At 36.4% G+C, this 27,972-nt stretch overlaps 4 protein-coding genes, 1 long non-coding RNA gene and 1 pseudogene across 12 annotated transcripts; 5 read left to right on the forward strand and 1 right to left on the reverse strand.

Moving 5' to 3' along the window:
* Positions 1-708: 708 nt before the first annotated feature.
* LOC104890699 (7-deoxyloganetic acid glucosyltransferase-like) lies at positions 709-1,846 on the forward strand. Its single transcript, XM_019248929.3, has one exon. It carries the CDS (start codon positions 905-907, stop codon positions 1,844-1,846), a length of 942 nt encoding a protein of 313 aa, XP_019104474.2. The 5' UTR covers positions 709-904.
* Positions 1,847-4,105: 2,259 nt separating this feature from the next.
* LOC104890475 (7-deoxyloganetic acid glucosyltransferase) lies at positions 4,106-9,217 on the forward strand. The gene is made up of 2 exons (XM_010675983.4): positions 4,106-4,846; positions 7,807-9,217. Exons 1-2 carry the CDS (start codon positions 4,180-4,182, stop codon positions 8,748-8,750), a joined length of 1,611 nt encoding a protein of 536 aa, XP_010674285.1. The 5' UTR covers positions 4,106-4,179; the 3' UTR covers positions 8,751-9,217.
* Positions 9,218-11,710: 2,493 nt separating this feature from the next.
* LOC130591207 (7-deoxyloganetic acid glucosyltransferase-like) lies at positions 11,711-14,357 on the forward strand (annotated as a pseudogene).
* Positions 14,358-15,611: 1,254 nt separating this feature from the next.
* LOC104890477 (7-deoxyloganetic acid glucosyltransferase) lies at positions 15,612-20,248 on the forward strand. Its single transcript, XM_010675985.4, has 2 exons — positions 15,612-16,390; positions 19,085-20,248. Exons 1-2 carry the CDS (start codon positions 15,862-15,864, stop codon positions 20,032-20,034), a joined length of 1,479 nt encoding a protein of 492 aa, XP_010674287.1. The 5' UTR covers positions 15,612-15,861; the 3' UTR covers positions 20,035-20,248.
* An 852-nt stretch (positions 20,249-21,100) lies between these two features.
* LOC104890471 (7-deoxyloganetic acid glucosyltransferase) lies at positions 21,101-26,328 on the forward strand. Of its 5 annotated transcripts, none has more exons than XR_008969129.1 (4): positions 21,101-21,953; positions 23,994-24,980; positions 25,371-25,463; positions 25,551-26,328. XR_008969129.1 is itself a non-coding variant. In XM_057394445.1 (3 exons), the coding sequence occupies exons 1-2, from the start codon at positions 21,308-21,310 to the stop codon at positions 24,935-24,937; spliced, it is 1,590 nt and encodes a 529-aa protein (XP_057250428.1). In that variant the 5' UTR covers positions 21,101-21,307; the 3' UTR covers positions 24,938-24,980; positions 25,371-25,465. The 5 variants fall into 5 exon arrangements, 3 of the variants coding, with proteins under 3 accessions (XP_057250428.1, XP_057250430.1, XP_057250429.1); XR_008969130.1 differs by having other exon boundaries at positions 25,413-25,463; XM_057394445.1 differs by lacking the exon at positions 25,551-26,328 and having other exon boundaries at positions 25,371-25,465.
* LOC104890472 (uncharacterized) lies at positions 23,833-27,900 on the reverse strand. Of its 4 annotated transcripts, none has more exons than XR_008969131.1 (4): positions 27,727-27,900; positions 25,193-25,496; positions 25,071-25,112; positions 23,833-24,256 (listed from the first exon to the last, which is right to left on the reverse strand). It is a non-coding gene; the product is annotated as an uncharacterized LOC104890472 (long non-coding RNA). The 4 variants fall into 4 exon arrangements; XR_007273630.2 differs by having other exon boundaries at positions 23,833-24,268; XR_007273629.2 differs by lacking the exon at positions 25,071-25,112 and having other exon boundaries at positions 27,727-27,898.
* Between the last annotated feature and the right edge of the window lie 72 nt (positions 27,901-27,972).

Raw genomic sequence — 27,972 nt, forward strand, 5'->3', positions numbered from 1 at the left:
TACAAAGAATGGAAATTACTCACTTGACATATTTCGGTATGGGACTGTAATTGTACATATTGAATTTCATTAATGAACAAACATAAACACACCCGGTGTACAAAGATTGCAATGCAAATTACTCACTTGACATCAACTTCATGAATTGGGTTACTTTGAGCTGGGGGTTGTCATTGTACATTTCGATTTTATTAATGAACAACTACGAAGCCAAGGATGTACAAGGAGGTTGAGTGTGGAAAAGAGAGAAGTGGTGAATTTCGGTATGAAACTGTAATTGTACATATTGAATTTCATTAGTGAACAAACATCAACACACCCAGTGTACAAAGATTGCAAATTACTCACTTGACATCAGCTTCAGGAATTGGGTTACTTTCAGCTGAGGGGTTGTCATTGTACATTTTGATTTTGTTAATGAACAACCACGAAGCCAAGAATGTACAAGGAGGCTGAGTGTGAAAAAGAGAGAAGTGGTGAACAGTATATGGGGGGACATCAAATCAGTTATTAAATGGTGAACAGTAACTGTCAAATCAGTTACTTTTTGTATTTTTGACATGTACACTGGATGTAATGGGAATGTACATTAGCTATCAAATCAATTACTTTTTTGCATGTTGAATGGTGTGTTTCATTCTTATTACCTTGCGTTTTGGAGCTGGTGTAGGATGCTCATCCTACACCTTGGTCCATGATCTACTAATTGGGCAAATGAACCTAGCTAGAACTTCGAAAGAATAATTCTCTAGTAACATCAATATCATGAGTAATGATAAGATCACATTTAAGTAGTCTAAGCACGATTTTGAAAGCATAATCCTCATTCAAAGTTTATTTTTGTACTATTGATGGTGTTTATTTCCTTTTCAATGAATAACATTGAATATTATCAGATGATAAAATGGACGAGCTAGTAGAGAATGCACCTGGGATGAGTAGCTTCCTTCGATATCGTGGCCTTCCCACCTTCTGCCGAAACCATGATACATCTTCGTGCCAGGACCTCAAGGACTGGTTAATAGGCGAGATACAACGAAACAAGCAAGCACACTCGTTCATTCTCAACACATTTGAGGATCTAGAAGGTCCCACACTTTCCCTCATTCGCTCGCAATGCTCGAGAGTTTACTCCATTGGACCACTTCATGCTCATCTCAAATACAAACTCGACCAACAAAAAACAACATTGTCCAACAATTTCTCTAGTAACTTGTGGGAAGTTGATCGAAGTTGCATATCATGGTTAGACCAAAAGCCAAACAAATCTGTTGTCTATGTAAGTTTTGGTAGCTTAACTGTCCTCACAAAGGACCAGCTAAGGGAGTTTTGGGCAGGATTAGTGCAGAGTAACAAGTACTTCCTATGGGTTATAAGGCCTAATCTTATTATAGGAAGTGAACTTGACAATTCAACCCCAGATGACCTCTTGGAGGGGACCGAGAAGAGAGGATGCTTAGTGAAATGGGCTCCACAGAAAGAGGTCTTAGCTCATCGCGCCATTGGTGGGTTCTTGACTCATAGTGGATGGAACTCGACACTCGAGAGCATAGTAGCCGGGGTGCCAATGCTTTGTTGGCCTTACTTTGCTGATCAGCAAGTAAACAGCAGGTTTGTTAGTGAAGTATGGAGAATTGGGTTGGATATGAAAGATACATGTGATAGAACAATAGTGGAGAAGATGATCAATGATTTAATGGATGGAAAGAATGATGAGCTTCAAAGATCAATGGATAGAATGTCATATCTAGCAAAGAAAAGTATCTCAGAAGGTGGATCCTCATATTCGAATCTTAATCAATTAATCGAGGATATTAAAGCACTGTCTAAGAAAGGGGAGCATTAGATTGCAAACAGATGATTAATTTTAAGTTGAGTACTAGAAATTTCCAAAATTACGAAGTGTCAAACTCCGTCCTTTTATAACTGTTTTTATAACAGGTTTTCGATTGCGTTTTATTGTATAATCTAATTCAATCCAAATAAATTTTCGTTACTCCAAATCTGATACCATCGAATTCAAATTTGATCCCACAATTTGCATATTTAAACTTCTAAAAGAGTTCGGTTCACGTACTTGCCAACAAAATATTAATAACGGTTTTTTCACCAAATACCCCTGACAAATAAATTTATTCACCAAATACCCCAACTTTTTTCAAAATTCACCAGATACCCCTAACTTTTAAAAAAATTCACCAGATACCCTTACTTTTAGCGGACGTTAGTGCTCCGTTAGCCTGTATTTACAAGTTTGCCAGAAGTCAACTTAATTAGCCCTAAGTCAACCTAATTAGCCCTAATATAGCCCTATTTAACTTAATTAACCTAATTAATTCTCCCTAACCCAACCCCAACCCCAAAACCCTAGACCCACCAACCATCCACCACCCAACCCCAGCCCCACCCCTCCCCCTCCCCCCCTCGCCGGCAACCCCTCCCCCTCGCCGGCAACCCCCTCCCCCTCCCCCTCCCTTACTCTCGTCGCGCCTCCCCTCCCCTCCTTCCTTCCTTCGCGCTCCTCTTTCCGGCAGCCCCTCCCCTCCCTCACTCTCGTCGCGCGCGCCTCCCCTCCCCCTTCGTCGCGCCTCCCCTCCCCCTTCGTCCCCTCCCCCTCCCTCACTCTCGCCGCTGCTGTTGTTGTTTCTACTGCGACGAGAGTAAGAGAGGGGGAGGGGGCTGCCGGAAAGAGGAGCGCGAAGGAAGGAAGGAGGGGGAGGGGAGGCGCGAACGAGGCGAAGGGAGGGGAGGGGGGCGGCGCGACTGGCGGGGTTGCCGACGAGGGAGGCGGCACGACTGAACGGGGAAGGGGATGGGGGGCTGGGTGGTGGGGCTGGGTGGTGGGGCTGGGGTTGTTGGGGGGTGGATGGTGGGTTAGGGGAGAGAGTTAGTTAGGTTTTTTAGAGTTTTTTTTAGAGTTTTTTATGGTCAATTAACACTAATGACTAACGGAGTTGACCGCCGTTAGTCATTAAGGGCATTATTTGTCATTTTTTTAAAAATTTGGGGTATCTGGTGAATTTTTTCAAAAGTTAGGGGTATCTCGTGAATTTTGAAAAAAGCTGGAGTATTTGGTGAATAAATTTATTTGTCAGGGGTATTTGGTGAAATAACCGTATTAATAATGAGACCCGAAAAAGGTTAAGATTAAGATCACATGGTGATTTTAATGAAATCATTGGAACATCATTGTAAATTAAGTGAAAGTAGAAAAACAAGTTTGAGAATATTCAACTGCGAGAACATAAACTGTTGACATGTGAACACTACAAACACATCACGATAGATCAAAAGCATTGTTTATACACCATGGTGCACAGTGCTCATTGTGCATGCGAAAGAATATGTTCATCTAAATGAATATAAATCTCTTTAGCAAATATTCTAGATAAAAATAACATGCACTTCAAAATCAAAGAATATCTTTAATCTTCATTTATCTAAGAACATAGATCATAATGAAAAGAACACATATAATTATATACTAGAAGAACTTATTACAACATACAATAAAAGAACATATTCTTCAAATTTAAATTTGATAAAAAATATCAACAATGAATCAAAATTTAATACTAATGTCAATGTTCTTATTATATCAACTTTTTAAAGTAAAAACATACCTATTTGAATTGTACTCGTTATATTTTTGTTAAATATCTCTATATTCTTTTTTATATTGAGCCATATTCTTCTTGTATATACTAGGAGTTAAATATATTCATATTCATTTTCGTATATCGCCATAATAAAAAGAACATAGATTATGATGAAAAGAACATTGAATAAAAAAAAACATACACTTTAAGCTCAAAGAACATGGTGCACGATGAGCACTGTGTACTTGAGTGTACCTTCTAAATTACGAAAATATTGACCTTATATAGATAGTAAATTTTCTTATTTTATTTCTTTAGATAAGTTTTTGATCCATATGAGCCATGAAGGTACAAAGTACAAAGAAGGAAAAGAGGATTTAAACTTGTGACCTATCGTTCACAGCACCTCAATTTTAATCAATATGCCAGGACATCCTTAGTTATTTCTTTAGATAAGTGAGTGTTTAGTTTTTGAGAGAAAACTATCCCAACTTTCACACTACGGACATATATCCTCCTCTCAAATCCTTAGCTGAAGAATAACTTAGAATCCTAAATCTCTTTCTATCCAACAAGAAGAATGGAAGATGAATCCTTTCCTTCACCTCATATACTCATCTTTCCACTTCCCTTACAAGGCCATATAACCCCTATGCTACACTTAGCTGAACTTTTCTGCCTTGCAAATCTTAAAGTAACCTTCCTTAATACAAACAAGAACCACAAACTCCTGACCCAACACACCAACATTCATGCCCGTTTTGCACGGTACCCAAGTTTCAGGTTCGAGACGATACCCGACAGTCCATCCAACGAGGACCAGCCACAGGCACAGACACAGGCACAGGAGCAAAAACAAGCACAGAAGCAGGCACAGGCACAGAAGCAGGAACAGGAGCAAAAACAGGCACAGGCACAGGAACAGGCACAGGAGCAAAAACAGGCACAGGCACATGCACAGACGCAGGCGCAGACACTGGCTGTTAGGAGAATTAATCCGAAGGATGCGTTGGAGGCACTACACGAGGCGCTGGCACCGAGTGCAGAGCCTCTTCTAAGAGAGCTTTTGTTTGGAACAAGAGATAAGATAACATGTTTTATAATAGATGGGTGGCTGAGATTTGCTTATGAGATTGCAAATGAAGCTGAGGTGCCAGTGATTGCATTCAGGTGTCCAAGTGCATGCTGCATCTGGGCTTATTTCTGTATTCCACAGATTATTGAAGCAGGAGAAGTACCTTTCAAAGGTACACAACAGTTTTTTTTTTTTTTTTGATTTTTTACTATTAGTATTTGAGCTCAATACAGAAAACGTAATTCTGATGAATAATTTGTCTGCAATCAAGAACATGCATGATTCAAAAGCAAGAATCATCACAAAAATTATAGTATATGGATTATTTTACTGTCATTATGTGGGTAAGTTATGTTAGAGTGGAAAAACCCAGAATTACGTACCCCATTAGATCAGAGATTTGAAGCAATTAAATTAATTTATCATACTTAAGGGGGAATAAAAGAGCAAAATCGTTTTCCTCGTTTCCGATGGATGATATGAGACATGTGGTGTGTTTTTAGACATGTGGTGTTATTCTTTTAGGAAAAGTCCTCTTGCATATCAGAACTTTTTTGTAGAGACTTTACTGAGGGAACATGAAACATGTGAGCGTACGGTATTTTGGTCCCCATCAGTCCATCTCAAGGTATAGTTCCTATTTTTATTTTGGGGTCGAACTTTAAAATTTTGATCAAATACTTTTACTAATGTATATAAAATAACATACTTATATGGGGTCTTGTTAGATTCGGCATACTATATACATGCATAATATCAACTTTTTATAAATTTTTTGCACCAAAAAAAAAAAATTAGCTTTTTATATTTTTTACTAATACTCTCTCCGTCCCATAATATAGTGTTTGTTTCTTTTTTACACGGTCTCCTAACTTTGACCTTAAATATATTTGATTCCTTACTAAAAAAATATAAAAAGTTGATATTATGAAATTACACCTAGAGACGAATCTAACAAGATCCCACATGAATATGTTTTTTTATATATACAAATGAGAATATTTTGTCAAAGATTTTAAAGTTTGACCCACCAAAAATGAAGTATGCACTATATTATGGGACGGAGGGAGTACAAAATAGAAGATATCATATGTCAAAGGTATGTCTTGAATACTGTACAAAAAGAAACAAGAACTATATTTTGAGACGGATGGAGTATATTTTAGTGCGGCGCATGCTCATTATAAGGAAAAGGAAATTGTGAAATTAACATACCAGATGATGGATAATGAAATAACAATGGGACGACTACCTCTAGGTGAACAATTGTACCACGCAGGATATATCATAGTATATTTTTTGTTAGTAATCATCGATAATATTCAATTATTCATAAATTTTTGACAAAATGATTTTACCAACATTTTTTTTTTACATAGGTCTAGTTTTGTTCAACTTATCTTCCGTTTTTATATGAAAAATATATTTAAATAATGTCCAATAAGTCCAATTCAGCAAAAATAAGGTTTGACACACTCACAAAATAAGGTCTAGTATAAGTTCAAATAAGGTTACTTCATCAAAATTTTGCATCCATGGACTTCTAAAAGTTGACCCACACTCAAGATATTACTTCTTAAGTTTGGAATATAATAAACATCTGGAATTAATTTGTGACTTGAGTCTTTTAATTCAATCATAATTGTACCTTTACCTTCAATTTTTACTTTTGAGTCATCTCCAAAAGTAACGTTACCGGTCACAATTGTATCCAAATCAACAAATCTACTTTTATCTCCTGTCATATAGTTACTCGCTCCATTGTCTAAATACCATGTACAATTATCATCTCTCTTGTCTTTTATTTTGAGAGCTAATAACATGGTTGATTCTTCTGCATCTTCTTTATCTTCAATAAGATTTGTTTCTTCTTGCACATTCTTAGAATAACATTCTCATGCAAAATTACCATATTTATCACAGTTGTAACATTGAATATTGGCCTTATTATTATTTCTCTAGTATTGATTCATTCCTTTACCATGTCCATGACCTCTGGTAGATTTTTCACCTCTATAATAATTTTGGGAGTTTCGATCATCTCCCCCTCTTCCTTGACCACGACCACGTCCTTGGTGGTCGCCTCTACCACGTGATTGATACTTTTGTTTATCACGTGAAACTCCTTTATTGTTAAAGGATACATCTTCCTTCTTTCCTTTCTTAACCATTTGTTGCTCATGGGCTCGAAGAGACCCATTTAATTCATCGATTCTCATTGAATCTGAGTCCTTATTTGACTATTCGATAGCAACAACTAAATGGTTAAAATCATAATTAAGCGAGTGCATTACTTTTTCTACTACGCGAGAATCTTCCATCGATTCTCCAAGCCTCTTCATTTGATTCACAATGTTTAAAACTCTTGTGAAATAATCTGAGATGGATTCTTTCTCCAAGATCTCAAGTTTTTCAAATTCTCCTCTAAGAATTTGAAGTCGAACCTTCTTTACTCTACTTACTCCCTCAAAGGAGTTTTGTAGATCTAGTATCCCATGCTTGTTTGGAACAAGTTGCGTTAGCAACTTTCTCAAACATACCATCATCCAAACCTTGATGGATGACGGTAAGTGCATTCTGATCCTTTTTCCTCTCATTATCCAAAGCTTCTTTCTTCGTTTGGTTTAATTTAGACTCATCTTCGGGTCTTGTACAACCTTTCTTAACAATCTCCCAGACACCTTGTGCTCCAAGAATTGTTTTCATACGTAGCGACCACTTGTCCTAATTTTCTTTCATAAGTTTACGGTACTGGAAAGCTACAACATTATTTTTTTATAAACTAGCTCTAGATACCAACTTTGTTGGAAGCAGGTGGGCACTCACAACAACTTTATACAAAAGAAGAGAAAAAATATATGCACTTGAATAATATCATAAACTTCCTATGCATTTAAAGAAAAACTATTAACTAAGAAAATAAAAGTTCTCCTTTTATTTCTCCCTAGAAAAACTCATTTCTCAAAATACTAATGGCTTCCTTGTTTTTCTCATGGATGTAATTCTATTTTTTTTATCAATGTCAAGCTTATCATCTATTTTTAACCAAATTTACTGCAGTAGTTCTTACTTGACAATTTTAGTAATATTATGAGGAGACTCCCTAATGGTCTTTCTTTCCATTCTGCATAGATAACGAAGAAATGGATCAACTAGTCAAAAATGTAGCTGGGATGGATAGCTTCCTTCGTTGTCGTGATCTTCCCAGCTTTTGCAGAGGGCAAGACATGTCTTCATGTTGTGAGCTTCAAGAATATTTCGCGGGTGAGATACAGAGAACCAAGCATGCTCACTCTTTCATTCTCAATACATTTGAGGATCTGGAGGGTCCGATTCTCTCTCAAATCCGATCACAATGTTCGACAGTTTACTCCATTGGACCACTACATGCACACCTAAAATACAGACTTGGCAAAGGGGAAACACCATTGTCAAACAATTCTAGTAGTAGCTTGTGGGAAGTGGATAAAAGTTGCATATCATGGTTGGACCAAAAGCCCGACAAATCTGTTATTTACATAAGTTTGGGCAGCACTACTACTCTCACGAAGAACCAGCTCACGGAACTTTGGACGGGAGTAGTGCAGAGCAAGAGGTACTTCCTGTGGGTGGTAAGGCCCAATGTCATTATAGAAGGTGGGCTCGATAGTCCAATCCCCAATGACCTCTTAGAAGGGACCGACAAGAGAGGATGCATAGTGAAATGGGCCCCACAGGATGAGGTATTGACCCACCGAGCCATCGGTGGGTTCTTGACCCATAGTGGATGGAACTCAACACTAGAGAGCATAGTGGCTGGAGTGCCAATGCTTTGTTGGCCTCACTTTGCTGATCAGCAATTAAACAGCAGGTTTGCTAGTGAAGTCTGGAGAATTGGGTTGGATATGAAGGATACATGTGATAGAACAATAGTGGAAAAAATGATCAATGATCTGATGGATGGGAAGAAAGATGAGTTGCAAAGATCAGCGAAAAGAGTTTCACAAGAAGCAAAGAAAAGCATCTCAGAAGGAGGATCCTCCTATTCTAATCTTAATCGTTTAATCGAGGACATAATAGCAATGTCCAACAAATGAGAGCATTAGATTTTTATATCCTTGAACCAGTGAAGGCAAATAGGTAAATGATTATATTTAGATAAGACAGAGTATTGTTCACTAAAATTAGTATGCGATACAAATATACCTTCATAGGGTATTACCTTTGATGGAGGACCATCTACAACATCACCATCTGCAACCAAGGATCCGAAACTAAATCACATATGGTGGCTCTAACTTTGCGTGAGGTTTTAAATTCTTAAAGTCCTTCTATGCCCATTGTTGAGGAGTCCTTGATAAGCTATGTTCATTAGTTCCCTTAGTTCATTGTCATTAGTTTTATTTTCATTATTGTCGAGTTGTAAGAATCCTAGTGTGATTGGAGTCTTTATTTCCCGTGTTGATTTTTTCAGTTGATTGTTTTAGAACAAAATGTTGTTAGTTGAGTCATGTAAGGAAGTATTTGAAATACTGTAGTTTGAAGGTTGTTATGAATGCTCAACCATGTTCACATGATCCGCAACAAGCAAGGAAGAGAAGCCTTGAAAATAGGAACCACTTCCTACCTCTAAGGTGTCTCATTCAAAGCTAAAAGGCAGCCAGGTACATGTGGTTGTTTGTTCCTATTTTTGTGGCATTGGATACCAAGCTAAAATTATGATACTACATCAAACAACACACCACTTTAACAACTTTAGAAGTCGCCTACAGAGAATTATTCGCCTAAAACAACCAATAGAATTTATAATTAATGCTCCAAATAAATTCCAGCAACTTTAAAATACTGTAAATCTCCTTTAAAAATATTTAAAAGTTATTTTTATCATTAAAATTTCAATTACTCATATTCCCTAGCATAGTAATACTCGCTATACTAGTCTTGAAAACGCATAAAACTTCATTAATAACAGTCTTTCTAAAATTCCAGAAACTTATAAATTATTATAACTCTCTTTAAACATACTTAAACATGCTTAAATTCATAAATTAAATCAATTTCATAGTTTATAACATGCTAACTATAATTTTCCAATCTTTAACACCCTAAAAATTCATGCTTTGATAATTAAAAATCCAATTTAAACATAATAATCATATCTGAATTTTTATTCTTTTAATACATAATTTATATAATCATAGATTCATTATTAAAACAGTAAATTAAAGCTTCTAATCATAATTAGTACTTAAACAAAACATAAAAACATAATCTTTAATCAAAACTTGATGAAGAAGAAAAGTAATCAAACCAACACAAGAAAGAAGAACAAGGGAAGAACGCCGGCCAAAGGACAGCAGCAGCGCCGACAGCACAGTGGTGGTCGGCGGTGATGGTGGTGGTGTGAAGTTGTGGGATTTCTTGTTTAGGAAGAAAGTGTTTCTTAGAAGAGAAGAAAAGAAGAAAAGAAGAAAAGGAAAGAAAATTCGTGAAAAGGGAGAAGGAATTGAATACTGCAGGTTTGGGACAGTGGAGGAGAGAGAAAATTTGTCTGGGTAAAATATTTGGGTTTAGTGTATTAACTAGTTATTAGGCCCGGGCTATGCCCCGGGTAAGAAAAATTTTCATTTATTAATATTGTACTTTGATATGATAACACTAAATAAAACTTGGTCTAGTGGTTAAAACTTTAGTACATGAACTTGAGGTCATGGGATCAAAACCTATATTATGCATTTTCTAATTTTTTTATTGTACATGAATTACATGAACTAAAACTCCCTAGGGAGAGCGCCACGTGGCACCGTTCCTCGTTTACGCACGCCTTTTAATATATTAGTATAGATAAGCAAGGTTTTCTTTTGGGCTTAGGAAAAGACAATTAGGTTTTGAATAGAGTTTAATGATGAATAAGATTGATGACTTAAAACTCCTAACATCACTAGAAGTCCATAACCTAGTTCAATTAGTATTTGGGTTCCTCAAGCCCATGTAAACTCTTTTTTCAAATCCAAATAGTATTTTAAATATTTTTGAATTGAAAGCATGCTTTAACAAAATATTTTAACTTTCTTAAATCCTTAAAATAATTCCGATCCTTTAACTTTCAAATAGTCAACCTTTTAAATAAATAAATTATTTTAAACTAAATTATATTTAAATATATATATATATATATATATAAAATTATATTTATAAAATCCATAAATTTACGGGGATTACATAACAGGTGCCTTCTCTTCATCTAAACTATCTCTTCCTGGATTTCAGCTGCAATCTCTCTTCAGCGCGAGTAGCAATCTCCTATGGAATGAGGTGGGCTTTAACAAAGGTCGAACCAAGTTGATATGTGCATATTGTAACATCATTTATTTGCATATTAGGGTGCATTTCAATGTAGTATTAGAGCATGTACATTGCATTTATGCATATTTATACCCCTTTTCATAAGTTACGACGCTTTCAAGGGTTGTTTGGTATTTTGATGTAATCTTAGGTCATTTGGACTCACATTTGAGGATATGATGATTAAGACACGTAGATGACCTTCAACATGACATAACATGTGGCCAAAACGGATTGGAAATAAAGAAGATACACACGTCTTTGTGTACTTGTGCGAAATATTTTATTTCTCCATCATTTTACTTATATCGTTTGATACAAGAATTATAATGAGGTAATGCCAACTGGGTTGGAATCTAGACTTCAAGAGCTTTCCAACGATATATTACATGTGCAAAACAAAGCTCTGGATCAAAAGTTATAGTTGTTCAAAGTTGAGCTGAAGTCACTGCCTCGCCGCATTCCCGTGCGGATTTATGCTCGACCGTTCAACCTGCAATCAAAAGCCAAATCATATTTAATGTAAAAGCTATTGTCATTAGGGAGGCATTACAAACAAAATCATGTGCTTATAGAAAGAAAAAAAACAGAAATTAAGGTACTTTAATCAGATCTTTCAACATTAATTAATGTTCAAATAATATTACCAATCATTACCATATAATCTATACATCTAAGTTACATATTCATTAGTTTCTAATACCCAAGTTAAATGGAGAAATTAGATCATAATCAGTCTTCACTTTCACCTGATGTGCTCATATTTCCAATTCCAGCACTAGGCCATATACTACACCTAGCTGAACTTCTATGCATTGCCAACTTTAAGGTAACCTTTCTAAACACAACCCACAACCACCAACTCCTGACCCAACACGGCGACGTCGAAGCTCGTTTCGACCGCTATCCAGGCTTTGAGTTCGAGACAATACCCGACGGGCTGCCTGATGACCACCCTAGAACTGGTGAGAACAATATCAATGATTGGCTGAAGGAGGTGGTTCATGGGTTAACATTAAGTGCTACACCCTTCTTAAGAGAGATTTTGCTTGGATCAAGTGAAATAGCTAAGAGAACATGCTTAATAGTTGATGGGTGGATGAGTTTTGCTAGTGATATAGCAAATGACGCTGAGATACCAGTAATAATATTCAAGTGTGCTAGTGCATCTTGCAATTGGTCTTATTACTGTATTCCAAAGCTCATTGAAGCAAGAGAATTACCCTTCAAAGGTACACATCATTACTCTCTACATAGTACATACATTTGTATGTCTGAACTTTCTGAGTAATTAATATGTCTACGGCTCTATTCTCCTCAACTTACTCTCATTCGAGGTGGATAAGTACATAATATAGAGTTACGTTCAAGGTTGATAAAGACTACTTAAATTCAATTTACAACTATAATAAGTCCATATAAGTTTCGAAAAGTTAAGTTCTACAACGATAATTTGAAAAAGACTAAATTTAGGGACGTTAAATTTAGATAATCGAAAACAAGTAGAGAAAAATTCAGATCATTTCCAATTCTTTTATTCGCATTTCATGATTTACATCAGATCAAGGACTCTTTTTGATGAAATTAGACCATCGTATTCAAGGGGAACATACAATCCGACAATTACTCATTACCATTGTAATATTGTTGTTGATTTCAGTTAAGTTCTATTCAGTTCAGTTTTGGACAATACTTTTACTCTCACATATTACTATTCATTTCATTTCAGTTCAGTTTAGTTCCATTTAATTCAGTTCAATTCAGCTATTTTATGCCGGAAAGAACAGACCTTTACTACTACTATTAATAATACAACATTACCATGATTACACCTGAATGGCTCAACATTTCCAAGTCAAAGAACTACATTCCAAAATCATAATCCTCATCTCAAGTTATATTTGTCATATTTTCAGGCAACATACTAATGGTGTTTTAATTCTCTTAATGGATTACATTGACTATCATTAGATGAAGCAATGGATGAGTTAGTAAAGAATTAGCCAGGAATGGATAGCTTCCTTCATTACCGTGACCTCCCCAGCTTCTGCCGGAACCAAGACACATCCTCGTGCCAAGACCTCCTACATTTGTTCAATGGTGAAATACAACGAAACAAGCAAGCACACGCATTCATTCTACACTTTCTCTCATTCGTTCCGAGTGCTCGAAAGTTTACTCCTTAGGACCACTACATGTTCACCTCAAATACAAACTCAACGTAGAGGAAACAACATTGTGCAACAATTCCTCTAGTAACTTATGGGAAGTTGATCAAAGTTGCATATCATGGTTGGACCAAAAGCCTAACAAAATCTGTTGTCTATGTAAGTTTTGGGAGCTTAACTATCCTCACAAAGGACCAACTTAGAGAATTTTGGGCCGGACTAGTACACAGTAAGAAGTACTTCCTATGGGTTATAAGGCACAATCTTATCATAGGAAATGAACTTGATGATCCAACCCCAGATGACCTCTTGGAGGGGACAAAGAAGAGAGGATGCTTAGTGAAATGGGCTCCACATCAAGAGGTCTTAGCCCATCGCGCTATTGGTGGGTTCTTTAGTGGATGAAACTCGACACTCGAGAGCATAGTAGCCGGGGTGCCAATGCTTTGTTGGCCTTACTTTGCTGATCAACAAGTGAACAGCAGGTTTGTTAGTGAAGTATGGAGAATTGGGTTGGATATGAAGGATGTATGTGATAGAACTATAGTGGAGAAGATGATCAATGATCTAATGGATGTGAAGAAAGATGAGCTGCAAAGATCAATGGACAAAATTTCACAACTAGCAAAGACAAGTATCTCGGAAGGCGGATCCTCATATTCGAATCTTAACCAATTAATCGAGGACATTAAAGCAATGTCTAAGAAAGGGGAGCATTAGATACAATCTCTGGAACCTTAGGAAAGTAGATGATTATTTATAAACTTCCTCGGTATTTTCTTTGTTTTTTTTTTCTATTAAATCACTTGAGCGCAAGATGGTTAAGCATTATGAAAGAGTATAAAATCATTCTTGGGGTCTCAACCATTAGCTTAAGTTTTTGGTTGAGTTGGTACTTTGACATGGTATCACAGAGACATCATGATATACATGTTACGGGTTCAAATTTCATCCATCCTACTGCATCCGTGGGTAGGGGTAATAATGAGCCTGACAAGCTCGCGAGCAGCTTGGGCTCGGCTCGGTCAAAGCTCGGCTCGTTGAAGCTCGACTTGAAACTTAAACGAGCCGAGCCTAGTTAGGCAAAGCTCGGCTAGTAAAACTCGTGAACAACTCGATTATTATTTTATACTAAAAAAAATATTTTTTATTGAAAAATTGTTTATATATTAAAAAATTATTTATATATTAAAAAATTATTTACATATATTAAAATTATATTAAGTATTTCTTTTAAGATATTAATTAAGGTATATAATAGAAGAATGATAAAAAGTAACGGCTCACGAGCCGAGCCTAAACGAGCTCACAAGCTGAGCCTAAACGAGCTCACGAGCCGAGCTCGAGCCCCAAATTCTAATCACGAGCTCGAGCCCCAAATTCTAATCACGAGCTCGAGCCGAGCTCGGCGAGCTCACGAGCCAAGCCGAGCCCATGAAAAGTTAAACAAACTCGAACCGAGCCCAATGCTATTCGAGCTCGGCTCGGTCGATAGGCACCCCTATCCACGGGAATGCTCATTTCATACCTGCTTCTCATTCTCATGCTGATCACCAGCTTTCCTTTTCGATGTTGAAGCGAGGGAAGCCTTTTCTTTACAAGGTTTATACTTGGCCAAGCAAACCATTCGTCGAAGAAGTACATCTAGTAGACAAAAGGGATTTCAAGCCCAATGGACTCTCACGTGAGGGATCGTGATAAAGTATAAAACTATTCCTATGACTCCAACCACTAGTTTAAGTTTTTGGTTGATTTGCTCCTTTTGACACATTATATAGTTTGTTTTAAATTTTACTCAAATTTGTATACACTAAGCTGGGGATGGCAATGGATAGGATCCTATAAGATCCAGATCCGTATCCGTTTTTCAGGCATAGATCCAGATCTGACCCTCCGGATAATAAAATTGAGGATCCGGATCTAGATCATACGTATTCGGGTCCAAAATGTATCCTAAATGGGTCTAACCTATTTTATTCAAACAACCTAATTTTCACAATAACTAAAGATTTCAAAGAACAAAATAACACTATTTAGCATTTCATTTGTCGATGTTGAAGTAAACAAGCATTCAACCACTTAATATAACAAATCCAAGCGTAAAAACATTAAAAGTTTAACCCTTTTAATTACATATTTTAAAATAATTGTAAAAAACGTGTAAATGAATGCGGATCTAGGTAATAATTTAGGATCCGCTCCAGATCCGTTTTCGAAAACTAAGGTCTAGATCCTACCCAGATCTACCGGATCCAAAATTTAGTATCCATATCCGCTAAAAACGGATCTGGATCCACAGATCTGGATATGGTCCATTATCCACTGACCTCCCTACCCTCAACTGCACAAGTTTTTTTTTTCTTTTCATGTGTATCATACTATCATATTTTCTTAAATTGTTAAATGTAAGAATATCCAACTTCAAACATGCCAATCAGACAAAAAGATTTGAAAGCATTATTGTAGCTTCCATGAGGGGAACTCGTGGTCAAAAAAATAAAATTTAGTGAATGATAAAGATATTGGGATTAGGTTGGCATTACACAGAAAATCATGTACTAACATATTATAGCAAGATTTGGTCATTATTTAAATTTAAAAATTATTATCAACTATGACTATATAACTCTACATCTCAGATTTTGAGTTAAACTCTCATAATCCCATATTCATTAGTTTCCAATACCCAAGTTCAATGGAGAAATTAGATCATAAACAGTCTTCTGTTACACCTCATGTGCTCATTTTTCCACTTCCAGCACTAGGCCATCTAACTCCAATGTTACAACTAGCTGAACTTCTATGCATCGCCAACTTTAAGGTGACCTTTCTAAACACAACCCACAACCACCAACGCCTCACCCAACACACTGACATCGAAGCCCGTTTCGAGCAGTATTCGGGCTTCGAGTTCAAGACGATGCCTGATGGGCTATCTGAAGACAACCCTCGGACAGGTCAGGGCGATGTCAAGGGGTTGATGATATCAGCGATTGAGAGTTTATCAACAAGTGCAGAACCCCTCTTAAGAGAGATTTTGCTTGGATCAAGTGAAACAGCTAAAATAACATGTTTGATAGTAGATGGGTGGATGAGTTTTGCTAGTGATGTAGCAAATGAAGCTGAGGTACCAGTGATAATATTCAGGTGTTCTAGTGCATCTTGCAATTGGTCTTATTACTGTATTCCAAAACTTATTGAAGCAGGAGATTTACCCATCAAAGGTACATATGCACTACTCTATACATACATCTGTATGCATGATTTTTTTTGAGTCGTTAAGCTATTATTTAATAGTAGTAACTAGTAAGTAGTAAGGCTCTGTTCTCACCAGGGATGGCTGATCCGACCCTAGTCTACTTTGATCCGAAGGAAAAAAATTCGAGTCGATTATGACAAAATAGTAATCCGACTTCGAGTCGGTGGAGGGTCGGAGTCGGAACTCAAAAAAATCCGACATCCGAATCCGACTCCGACTCCGATTTTGAGTCAACCAATACTTGTTTCTTATTAATGTTAATGTATTATTTATGTATAACACGACTTCGACTTTCAGCCAATTGTATTATATAGGATTTTACCATTGAAGAAATGATTTTTAAAAATAATACTTCTTCCGTTTTTGTTTACATGTTACACTTTTCAAATCACGGACTCCTAGGTAATTTTTGGAAAGGAGAGAGATAGAGAGAAAAAAAAAAACAAAAGGGTCCCATGTGAACATGTGATAGGAGAGAGATAGAGAGAAGTTATTACCCAAAATAAAAGTGTAACATCTAATTTAAAACTTCCTAAAATAGAAAGTGTAACATCTAAAAAAAACGGAGGAAGTAGTAATATTTAAATTATTTGTACTAATATAAGATTTCCATATGATTATTAGAATAAATTGTAATGATTAAATTATAGTATTATACAAGACTATTCTATTATAAAAAAATGGGCAGTAAAATAAGTCGGATCGGGTTCGTAGTAGAATGTTCGGATTCATAGTCAAATTTTTCAGATTTTAAGTCGAGTCAGATTCGGATTTAAAATCCGACTTCTTGTAGGGTCGGAGTCGGATTACACACAATTGGGTCCGAATCCGACCTGTTGCTATCCCTAATTCTCACCGTATGTTCACTTATTATATCAAGAAAAATAAATAAAATAAGTTTATGATCATTCACATACTCAATTCACAATTATCATAAGTGCAGATAACTTCAGGTTATGCAATAAGTAGGGCTAGATATCATTTAAGATAATGTAAGTTTAGATTAATGAAAATCGGATGAAGGGAATGCATCTAAAATTTTTAGGGGGTGTTTGGCAATTAGAGTTTTGGAGCAATAAGAGAGGTTTGGATCACTTTTAGAGTTTTGACTAGTCAAAAACTCTAAAAGGAGTGCTTGGTAAAATAGAGTTTTAGAGAGAGTTTTGAAATGAAAACTCTCAAAATAAAAAAGCTCCTATTAGGAGCTTTTACGTTAGAGGATTAGGTAGAAATATATTTAATGACTTTTTTGCCCCTAATAATAATACTACACATATGTATTAAAATGTCTATAAATGTCATTTTACACAAACAAATGGCAATAAGCTTTTAGTAATCAGTTAATTTTTACCAAACACATTTATAAAAAAAGTTGTCAAATTAGCAGTCAAATCTGCTGAACAAAAAGTTAAAACTCTAATATCAAACTCTAAACTCTAACAGCTAAACTCTAAACTCTATTTGTCAAACAGGGCCTTAATCTAAGTTGGCTACTGGCTAACATATTGGTGTCAAACTGATATACGTGAAACCAATTATTCATAAAACCTTATAAACAATGTATAGTGCAATTTTCAAAGCAAATGGTTAGGAGAAACTCTATTGGACCGTATGGTAACCACTAAATGACGTTAACGAAATGGATTTTTATTTTATATGTACCTTTGTAAAGAAAGTTTCATATAGATGTCTATAATAACGGAACCTTATTTCCAAAAACCTCTCATTCTTACTCAATATCACTTCAAAAGTAGTAATAAATGGTAATGGAAATTTCATGAAAAAAAAGAGGCATTTAAAGATATGCAAGCATATCATCGTGGCCATTGAGATGTAACATTCTTTACAAATTAACTACAGACTCGTTGCTATTACCATCATTTATTGACGCTAATAAACGAACCATAATTGTCATAATTGAGTAGAACTCTTCAAAAATGAAGAGGAGCTTTCTTATACAAATTTAATTCATTCTTCTATGCCTAAAAATAAGAAGGAATTTCACTTAATAAGGGCCCCTTTAATCATTAACCTTTATACGGATAATTTTTTCTTTCAGATTACAATAGATCAAACCGAGATCAGACGATCTATTATTCAAAGGGAAACAATAAACATACAATTTCATAATTAATTATCACCCTTGTTGCTATCATTGTTATTTTCATTACTACTACAGTATTACTGATAGTACTATTACAGTACAACATTATCACAAGTCAGGGGCGGCTTTTAGCCTGTTCAACATGTTCCATGGAACAGGGCCCCTTAATTGTGAGGGCCCCAAAATAGATAAAGTTCAAGTAGTAAAAAGAAAAAATTTATCTACTTATTTGGACTACTTTTTTTTCATAATATGATTATGTGAAGTATGGATGAGCTATTACATTATTGAATTCTTCAAATACGAGATCGCACAAGGACTCTATATAGTTCGAGACGGGCCTGTCACAAGTAACCTATAAATGGCTCAACATTCCCATGTTTCACGATCCCACATGTCCATAAGTGTATCATCAATATCATGAGTAATGATAAGATCACATTTAAGTAGTCTAAGCACGATTTCGAAAGCATAATCCTCATTCAAAGTTTATTTTTGTACTATTGATTTGATGGTGTTTATTTCCTTTCAACGAATTACATTGAATATTATCAGATGAAAAAATGGACGAGCTAGTAGATAATGCACCTGGGATGAGTAGCTTCCTTCGATATCGTGACCTTCCCACCTTCTGCCGAAACCAGAACACTTCTTCGTGCCAGGACCTTCAGGACTGGTTTAATGGCGAGATACAACAAAACAAGCAAGCACACTCGTTCATTCTCAACACATTTGAGGATCTGGAAGGTCACACACTTTCCCTCATTCGCTCGCAATGCTCGAGAGTTTACTCCATAGGACCAATTCATGCTCATCTCAAATACAAACTCGGCCAACAAAAAACAACATTGTCCAACAATTTCTCTAGTAACTTGTGGGAAGTTGATCGAAGTTGCATATCATGGTTAGACCGAAAACCAAACAAATCTGTTGTCTATGTAAGTTTTGGTAGCTTAACTGTCCTCACAAAGGACCAACTAAGGGAGTTTTGGGCAGGATTAGTGCAGAGTAACAAGTACTTCCTATGGGTTATAAGGCCTAATCTTATTATAGGAAGTGAACTTGACAATCAAACCCCAGATGACCTCTTGGAGGGGACCAAGAAGAGAGGATGCTTAGTGAAATGGGCACCACAGAAAGAGGTCTTAGCCCATCGCGCCATCGGTGGGTTCTTGACTCATAGTGGATGGAACTCGACACTCGAGAGCATAGTAGCCGGGGTGCCAATGCTTTGTTGGCCTTACTTTTCTGATCAGCAAGTGAACAGCAGGTTTGTTAGTGAAGTATGGAGAATTGGGTTGGATATGAAAGATACATGTGATAGAACAATAGTGGAGAAGATGATCAATGATCTAATGGATGGAAACAAAGATGAACTCCAAAGATCAATGGATAGAATGTCATATCTAGCAAAGAAAAGTATCTCAGAAGGCGGATCCTCATATTCGAATCTTAATCAATTAATCGAGGACATTAAAGCAATGTCTAAGAAAGGGGAGCATTAGATTGCAAACAGATGATTAAGTATATCTTGGATCTTGGACAACATAAATTTTCTCAAGATAAAATGAAATAAGGGAAATCATAGGAGAGATTTACATTTTCAAAATAACTACAAGTGTCAAACTCCATCCTGATATAACTGTTTTTATAGCAGGTATTCGATTGTGTTTTATCGTATAATCTAATTCAATCCAAATAAATTTTCGTGACTCCAAATCCGATACCATTTATTTGATCCCACAATTTGCATATTTAAACTCCTAAAAGAGTTCGGTCTATGTACTTCCCAAAAAAATATTAATAAGGAGATCCGAAAAAGGTTGAGATTAAGATCACATGGTTATTTTAGTGAAATCATAGGAACATCATAGTAAATTAAGTGAAAGTAGACAAACAAGTCATGAGAATATTCAACTGCGAGCACATAAACTGTTGACATGTGAACACTACAAACGCATCAAGATAGATCAAAGCATTGTTTATGCACCACGGTACAATGCATTGTGCATCCGAAAGAACATGTTCATCTAAAAAAAAAAAACAAAATTAGCAAATATTCTAGATAAAAAGGGCATGCACTTCAAAATCAAAGAATATGTTTAATTTTCATTTATCTAAGAACATAAATCATAATGAAAAGAACGCATATAATTATATACTAGAAGAACATACAACTTACAATAAAAGAATAATTTTAATTTGAAAAAAAATATCACATTTAACTTACATCATGTTCTTAATTATATCAACTTTTGAAAATGAAAACATACCTATTTTGAATTGTACTCGTTATATTCTTGTTCAACATCTTTATATTCTTTTTCATATTGAGCCATGTTCTTTTTGAATATATTGGGAGTTAAATAAATTCATATTCATTTTCATATAGCGTTATAATAAAAAAAACAAAAAAAAACATAGGTTATGATGAAAAGAACAATGAATAAAAAAAACATATACTTTAAGCTCAAAGAACATGGTGCACGATAAGCACTGTGTACTTGAGTGCACCTTCTAAATTACGAACATATTGACCTTATATACTTCTATATAGTAAATTTTCTTATTTTATTTCCTTAGATAAGTGAGTGTTTAGTTTTTGAGAGAAAATTATCCCAACTTTTGTTTACCTATCCTTTCCATAAAAAAATATAAACACTACAGACATATCAGAACAAGAATTTTCCACAATAATTACCGACAAATATCCTCCTCTCAAATCCTTAGGTGAAGAATAACTTAGAATCCTAAATCTCTTCCTATCCAAGAAGAAGAATGGAAGATAAATCCTTTCCTTCATCTCATATACTCATCTTTCCACTTCCCTTACAAGGCCATATAACCCCTATGCTACACCTAGCTGAACTTTTCTGCCTTGCAAATCTTAAAGTAACCTTCCTTAATACAAACAAGAACCACAAACTCCTGACCCAACACACCGACATCCAAGCCCGTTTTGCACGGTACCCAAGTTTCAGGTTCGAAACGATACCCGACAGTCCATCCAAGGACCAGCCACAGGCACAGGCACAGGCACAGGCACAGGCACAGGAACAGGAGCAAAAACGAGCACAGAAGCAGGCACAGGCGCAGGCACAGGAACAGGAGCAAAAACAAGCACAGGAGCAGGCACAGGCACAGGCACTGGCACTGGCTGTTAAGAGAAGTAATCTGAAGGATGCGTTGGAGGCACTACACGAGGCGCTGGCACCGAGTGCAGAGCCTCTTCTAAGAGAGCTTTTGTTTGGAACAAGAGATAAGATAACATGTTTTATAATAGATGGGTGGCTGAGATTTGCTTATGAGATTGCAAGTGAAGCTGAGGTGCCAGTGATTGCATTCAGGTGTCCAAGTGCATGCTGCATCTGGGCTTATTTCTGTATTCCACATATTATTGAAGCAGGAGAAGTACCTTTCAAAGGTACACATCACTTTTTTTGAATGTTTTACTATTAGTATTTGAGCTCAATATAGAAGAAGTAATTCTGATGAATAATTTGTCTGCAATCAAGAACATGATTCAAAAGCAAGAATTAGCACAAAAATTACTGTCATTATGTGGGTAAGTTATGTTAGAGAGGAAAAACACAGAATTGCCCCAGTAGAGATTTGAAGCAACTAAATTAATTTATCCTACTTAAGGGAAATAAATGAGCAAAATCGTCTTCCTGATAATCATGTCACATGAGGTGTGTTTTTAGACATGTGGTGTTATTCTTTTAGGAAAAGTCCTCTTGCATATCAGAACTTTATTGTAGAGACTTTACTTAGGGAACATGAAACATGTGAGCGTACGGCATTTTGGTAATACTCCTTCCGTCCCAAAATATATATAGTTCCCAATTCTATTTTGGGAGAAACTTTAAAAACTTTGATCAAATACTTTCACTAATGTATATAAAATGACATACTCATGTGTGGTCTTGTTAGATTCACCACAATGTGTACATTCATAATATCAATTTTTTATATTTTTTACTTATATGAAATAGAAAATATCGTAGGTCAAAGGTATGTCTTGAATACTGTGCAAAAAGAAACAGGAACTATATTTTGGGACGGATGGAGTATATCTTAGTGGGGCGCATGCTCATTATAAGGAAAAGGAAATTGTGAAATTAACAGACCAAATGACGGATAATGAAATAATAATAAGCAGCTACCTCTAGGTGAACAATTGCGCCAAATAGGATATATCATAGTATATTTTTTGTTAGTAATCATCGATATATTCAATTACTCGTAAATTCTTGACAAAATCGTCCTACCAACATTTTTTTACACGTGCCTAGCTCCGTTCAACTTATCTTCAGTTTTTATATGAAAAAATATATTTAAATAATGTCCAAATAAGTTCAATTCAGCAAAAATAAGGTTTGACACACTCACAAAATAAGGTCTAGTATAAGTTCATATAATACCTAATAAAGACTAATAAGTTTAGATAAGTTCAATAAGTTCATAAGTTAAAATAAGTTCAAATAAATTAAAATAAGTTGAAAAGAACTATCCTATTAGTCTTTAACCTTCTTTACAAAATTTTGCATTTCTCTCTTGATTAGAATTGCTTTGGTTCTCATAAGTTAATTTCTTGCTTTCAAGACTTTGGTTCAATCCTAATCCACCAAGGTCCTCAACTGTTAAGTTCATCTCTAATCCAGATAACCTTTGAATACAATCCACAAGACCACAACCACTAATGTCTTACCCAACAACATGGTTGGCTTTGGCTTCAAAGCCAAACCCAACAATGGACCTGGTTGTTTGAAGGCGAAGGCGAGTCAAAAGCTAGTCACTTTGTTAATAGACCGAAATAGACCAAATAAAAAAAATTAGCGTGCTTTTGCCACACAAAACCTATTTCTACAATAACCCAAATTTGCTCCATCTAGGTGCACTAATGTCAGACCAATAACAAGGTATTAGTCATTTGGCATCAGTCATCACGTCCAATACCCAGACCCTCTCACATAAATAGTAATTACCACTAACTGAAAACTCAGTTTGTGCCATCAAAAAAAGAAAACTCAGTTTGCAAGTTGACTCTTCATGAAAGCAAGTTACTCTGCAAGATGCCAAAGTACATGGCTAATGCTACTTTCTCGTCCAACAGGCAACACGTACCTGCAAGCTTTTCCAAGTTCACTTGAACAATAAAGCTCATTCAGTTGCAAAGTGATCATGAAATTGAGATCACTCCATAGAACGTAAACAATTGCTAACTTGGACGCTAAAAGAACTTTATAAAGCAAAATTATAGTATTCCTAATAAACCAAAAATATGTGTAATAACCACACCATAGAAAATTCACTGTACATAAAGAAAATCAAGTTTGTAACATCACGACAAAGTACAAGAACCTCATTTTGGTGATAATTTTACTGTAGTAGTTCTTACTTTTACAATTTTGGTAACATTATGAGGAGACTCCTTAATGGCATTTCTTTCCATTCTGCATAGATAACGAAGAAATGGATCAGCTAGTCAAGAATGTACCTGGGATGGATAGCTTCCTTCGCTGTCGTGATCTTCCCAGCTTCTGTAGAGAGCAAGACATGTCTTCCTGTTGTGAGCTTCAAGAATATTTCGTGGGTGAGATACAGAGAACCAAGTATGCTCACTCTTTCATTCTCAATACATTTGAGGATCTGGAGGGTCCGATTCTCTCTCAAATCCGATCACAATGTTCGACGGTTTACTCCATTGGACCACTGCATGCACACCTAAAATACAGACTTGGCAAAGGGGAAACACCATTGTCAAACAATTCTAGTAGTAGCTTGTGGGAAGTGGATAAAAGTTGCATATCATGGTTGGACCAAAAGCCCGACAAATCTGTTATTTACGTAAGTTTGGGCAGCACTACTACTCTCACAAAGGACCAGCTCACGGAACTTTGGACGGGACTAGTGCAGAGCAAGAGGTACTTCCTGTGGGTGGTAAGTCCCAATGTCATTATAGAAGGTGGGCTCGATAGTCCAACCCCCAATGACCTCTTGGAAGGGACCGAGAAGAGAGGATGCATAGTGAAATGGTCCCCACAAGATGAGGTATTGACCCACCGAGCCATCGGTGGGTTCTTGACCCATAGTGGATGGAACTCAACACTAGAGAGCATAGTGGCTGGAGTGCCAATGCTTTGCTGGCCTCACTTTGCTGATCAGCAATTAAACAGCAGGTTTGCAAGTGAAGTCTGGAGAATTGGGTTGGATATGAAGGATACATGTGATAGAACAATAGTGGAGAAAATGATCAACGATCTGATGGATGGGAAGAAAGATGAGCTGCAAAGATCAGCGAAAAGAGTTTCACAAGAAGCAAAGAAAAGCATCTCAGAAGGAGGATCCTCCTATTCTAATCTTAACCGTTTAATCGAGGACATAATAGCAATGTCCAACAAATGAGAGCATTGGATTTTTTTATCCTTGAACCAGTGAAGGCAAACAGGTTAATGATTATATTTAGATAAGACACAGTATTGTTCACTAAAATTAGTATGCGATGCAAATATACCTTCATAGGGTATTACCTCATTACCTGTTATAATGCCTTGTCATTTAGCATTACAAGATAAAGAACCTAGACACATTATATTCTTAAGTTAGCTAAAGATTATTCTACATAGTCTGACATACAAAGTCAGGTTTAGACATACTTACCATACCAAAAGTGAAAAGATGAAGCATTTCAATATACGAAAGGTAGCATTTTTGTTCTCTGTCACAGCATCAGAGCTCACAGGCAGCATCTGCATCAGACTTGACCGCGATCTGCTTTAATGCTAAACGCATCAGGAGCAGCATCTAATTTCCTCTCTAATACTTGTTCTTCTAGCAGGTGCCTTCTCTTCATCTAAACCTTCTCTTCCTGGATTTTCAGCAGCTGCAATCTCTCTTCAGCACAAGTATCAATCTCCTGCTTCGGAACGAGGTAGGCTTTAACAAGCTTTGCCACTTCCTTCACCTTGAGGTCAAAACAAGCAAAATTAGTATTTAACATATTTAACTCTTATGTCAGGTTAAAATAAAACTTCTACAATTAAATATTTAGATCTTTCCCAACAAAGGACAGAGCAACATCATGGGACAAAGGGAAACAATATCATCTTAGAAGATCCAGTCATTGCGAATATTCAGCTGTATCAAGTTTCAGGTCTGATTAGCCAGCCTTATGGTTAAACTCCTACAAACACAGATTAAGTTTATGGCCCGTGGCTACTATTCAATTGATTAATTGTAATTATCTTAGGTCGCCTATTCTTGTAATCTTCAAGCAAGGAGATAGGTGCATTTGGTTGCTCAGCCAAATTGTTTTTCTCCATTTCGAGTTGCTCACTAGTAGAAGCATTTGTAGCATTAAGAGATTTCTTCTTTGAAGCTTGCGATGTTGCTTCTAGGAATCCATCAAAACAAGAAAATTACACAGCTTATATACAAACCAAATGAAAACAAGAGCACATTCTATGTGACATATGCAATGAAAGTTGGTTTCCTATCTGCAGGAATAAATGCCAAACATATACGTCATCCAAATACCTCATGTTTCACCATCAAAGCAAGAAAATTGAAGCTTCAGAGTTCTCAAGGTGAGTTGCACCATAGAAGTTCAAAAAACACCAACATGTTGATCATTTTTTTTCATACATCATGTAAAGACAGATCACCACGAACTTTGAATAGGTACAACAATCTAACGAAGACAAGCATTGATGCTTACAAATTCGATATTGTTATTTAATTAGCCGGTTTCGGCGAACAGTTGATATATAAAATTTCATAGAGATAGCAAGGCCAAACCCTTCACTATGTTAAATACTTCTGTCTTAGAAGAACCAACTCCAATAGCCAAATTCGAGCCATGCTTCAGATTTGGTGGCGGTACCACCCCAAATGTCATAGGTCTATACTGGCTATGTGTTGCTATCTCGGAACTGGCCCCACTTAGTCCCTGAGCTACACCTGCTTGTCCATGCGCAGGAAGTCCGATTTCAAGGGACCAAGTCTTAAGAGTGACATCATCTTTACAACCCATATCCTCATCGTAAACTTCAATGTTATGCCTACCATCAGAACAGTTCACTTTGGAGATGTTTTTACCAGTTTTTTGAAAATTACATTTTGTCTTTCCTGTAACCAAATTTGACCACAACTCAATGGAGGTGGAGGGGTGTGGCTGGCTGGCATATCAAATCATTACCAATGGGTTTCAACCCACGATAACCAAATCCGGAATTCAGAATATGCAAAGGTGCATTATCCCTAACCGTATATGGCAATTGAACTAGACCCGGCCGTCCCAGTGGTTCCAATGTTAAACTCTGAGGTACACATTTTGTCCGCATTTCGCCTTTAGCCACATGCCTAGATTTGAGTAATCAACTTGCTCCTCCTCCATATCCTCCTCACCATCCATTTCACTAACTATAAGAGGAGGAATCCATCTTCCACTATCATCCGACCTCATTACATGGTATCACCCAAAACATTGTAGTCCCAGCCATCTCCCGATCAAGGAACACCCACAATCCTCCCCACATTACTGTGGTTATTATTCCCAAGATTTTGTGGTCGCACAAAACCAGCTGTTGGGGTGTGAAAGTTATTCCATGTATCTTGGACATGGGAAGGCGACCTACCTAACATAGCGCCTAGCGGGTTTCCACCATGGTTTATGGGTTGGATTCGGCAAAACCCGGAGTCTATTTCCAACCCTAGTAATCACATTCTTTGTTGATCACTAACCAATCACCTAAATCAGAAACATCCAAGTTCATCTCTCCCTACTACACCTTGCAACCTCAGCTCATCATCTCCAGAATCTAGGTTTTTTTTGCAGGCTGTTCCCCACCTCAGCATCTCTTTTCTTAATTGAACCTATCTTTTACATGTAAAATTGCAAGAATTAGCTGGTTTAAGAAAACCAGTTCACTTAAATTGACATGCCAACGCAAACAATCCCAAATACAACCCAAATAAAGGTGACTAAATGAAAATGCATGTCAACATTAAGATTATCAAACAAAGTAGAGCAACAATGGGAAAATTAAAAGCAATACTACTTTTAACTGCAAGATCATCCATTTCTTAAGGCCGCAAATCACAGCAACATGCAAGCATTATCAAACTGGGAATAAAGCAAAACTAATGCAAAAGTTTAATCGAAGCAAATATACTTTCTGCCAAAGAAAAATTACCAAGAAATGTAGAGGAAATATGCCCAGAGAAACCCTAGGAGAGAGAGAGAGCACCTTGTGTTGTGTCACTGTGAGTGAGGCTCTGAGTGCTCTGCGATCGAGTCATGGAGAGAAACTTATGGAGTAAATGGGTTTAGTAGTGTACTTAAGAAAATATCCCCTTGTCTTCTTGGTTTGACATATGCTTTCAAACTTTTTATAATTTTTACATATAGAAAATTAGAAATAGAGTTAAATTATGTGTTG

Source organism: Beta vulgaris, chromosome 4 (genome assembly GCF_026745355.1).
Source record: "Beta vulgaris subsp. vulgaris cultivar EL10 chromosome 4, EL10.2, whole genome shotgun sequence".
In the NCBI taxonomy this organism is placed as follows: domain Eukaryota; kingdom Viridiplantae; phylum Streptophyta; class Magnoliopsida; order Caryophyllales; family Amaranthaceae; genus Beta; species Beta vulgaris.

Excerpts from the sequence above, each read along its gene's own strand:
- LOC104890471 (XM_057394445.1), top strand. The coding sequence starts at position 21,308 with ATGGAAGATAAATCCTTTCCTTCATCTCATATACTCATCTTTCCACTT. Across the intron at positions 21,954-23,993 it reads AGGAGAAGTACCTTTCAAAG|ATAACGAAGAAATGGATCAG; the intron begins GTACACATCACT and ends CATTCTGCATAG.
- LOC104890699 (XM_019248929.3), top strand. The coding sequence starts at position 905 with ATGGACGAGCTAGTAGAGAATGCACCTGGGATGAGTAGCTTCCTTCGA.
- LOC104890477 (XM_010675985.4), top strand. The coding sequence starts at position 15,862 with ATGGAGAAATTAGATCATAAACAGTCTTCTGTTACACCTCATGTGCTC. Across the intron at positions 16,391-19,084 it reads AGGAGATTTACCCATCAAAG|ATGAAAAAATGGACGAGCTA; the intron begins GTACATATGCAC and ends GAATATTATCAG.
- LOC104890475 (XM_010675983.4), top strand. The coding sequence starts at position 4,180 with ATGGAAGATGAATCCTTTCCTTCACCTCATATACTCATCTTTCCACTT. Across the intron at positions 4,847-7,806 it reads AGGAGAAGTACCTTTCAAAG|ATAACGAAGAAATGGATCAA; the intron begins GTACACAACAGT and ends CATTCTGCATAG.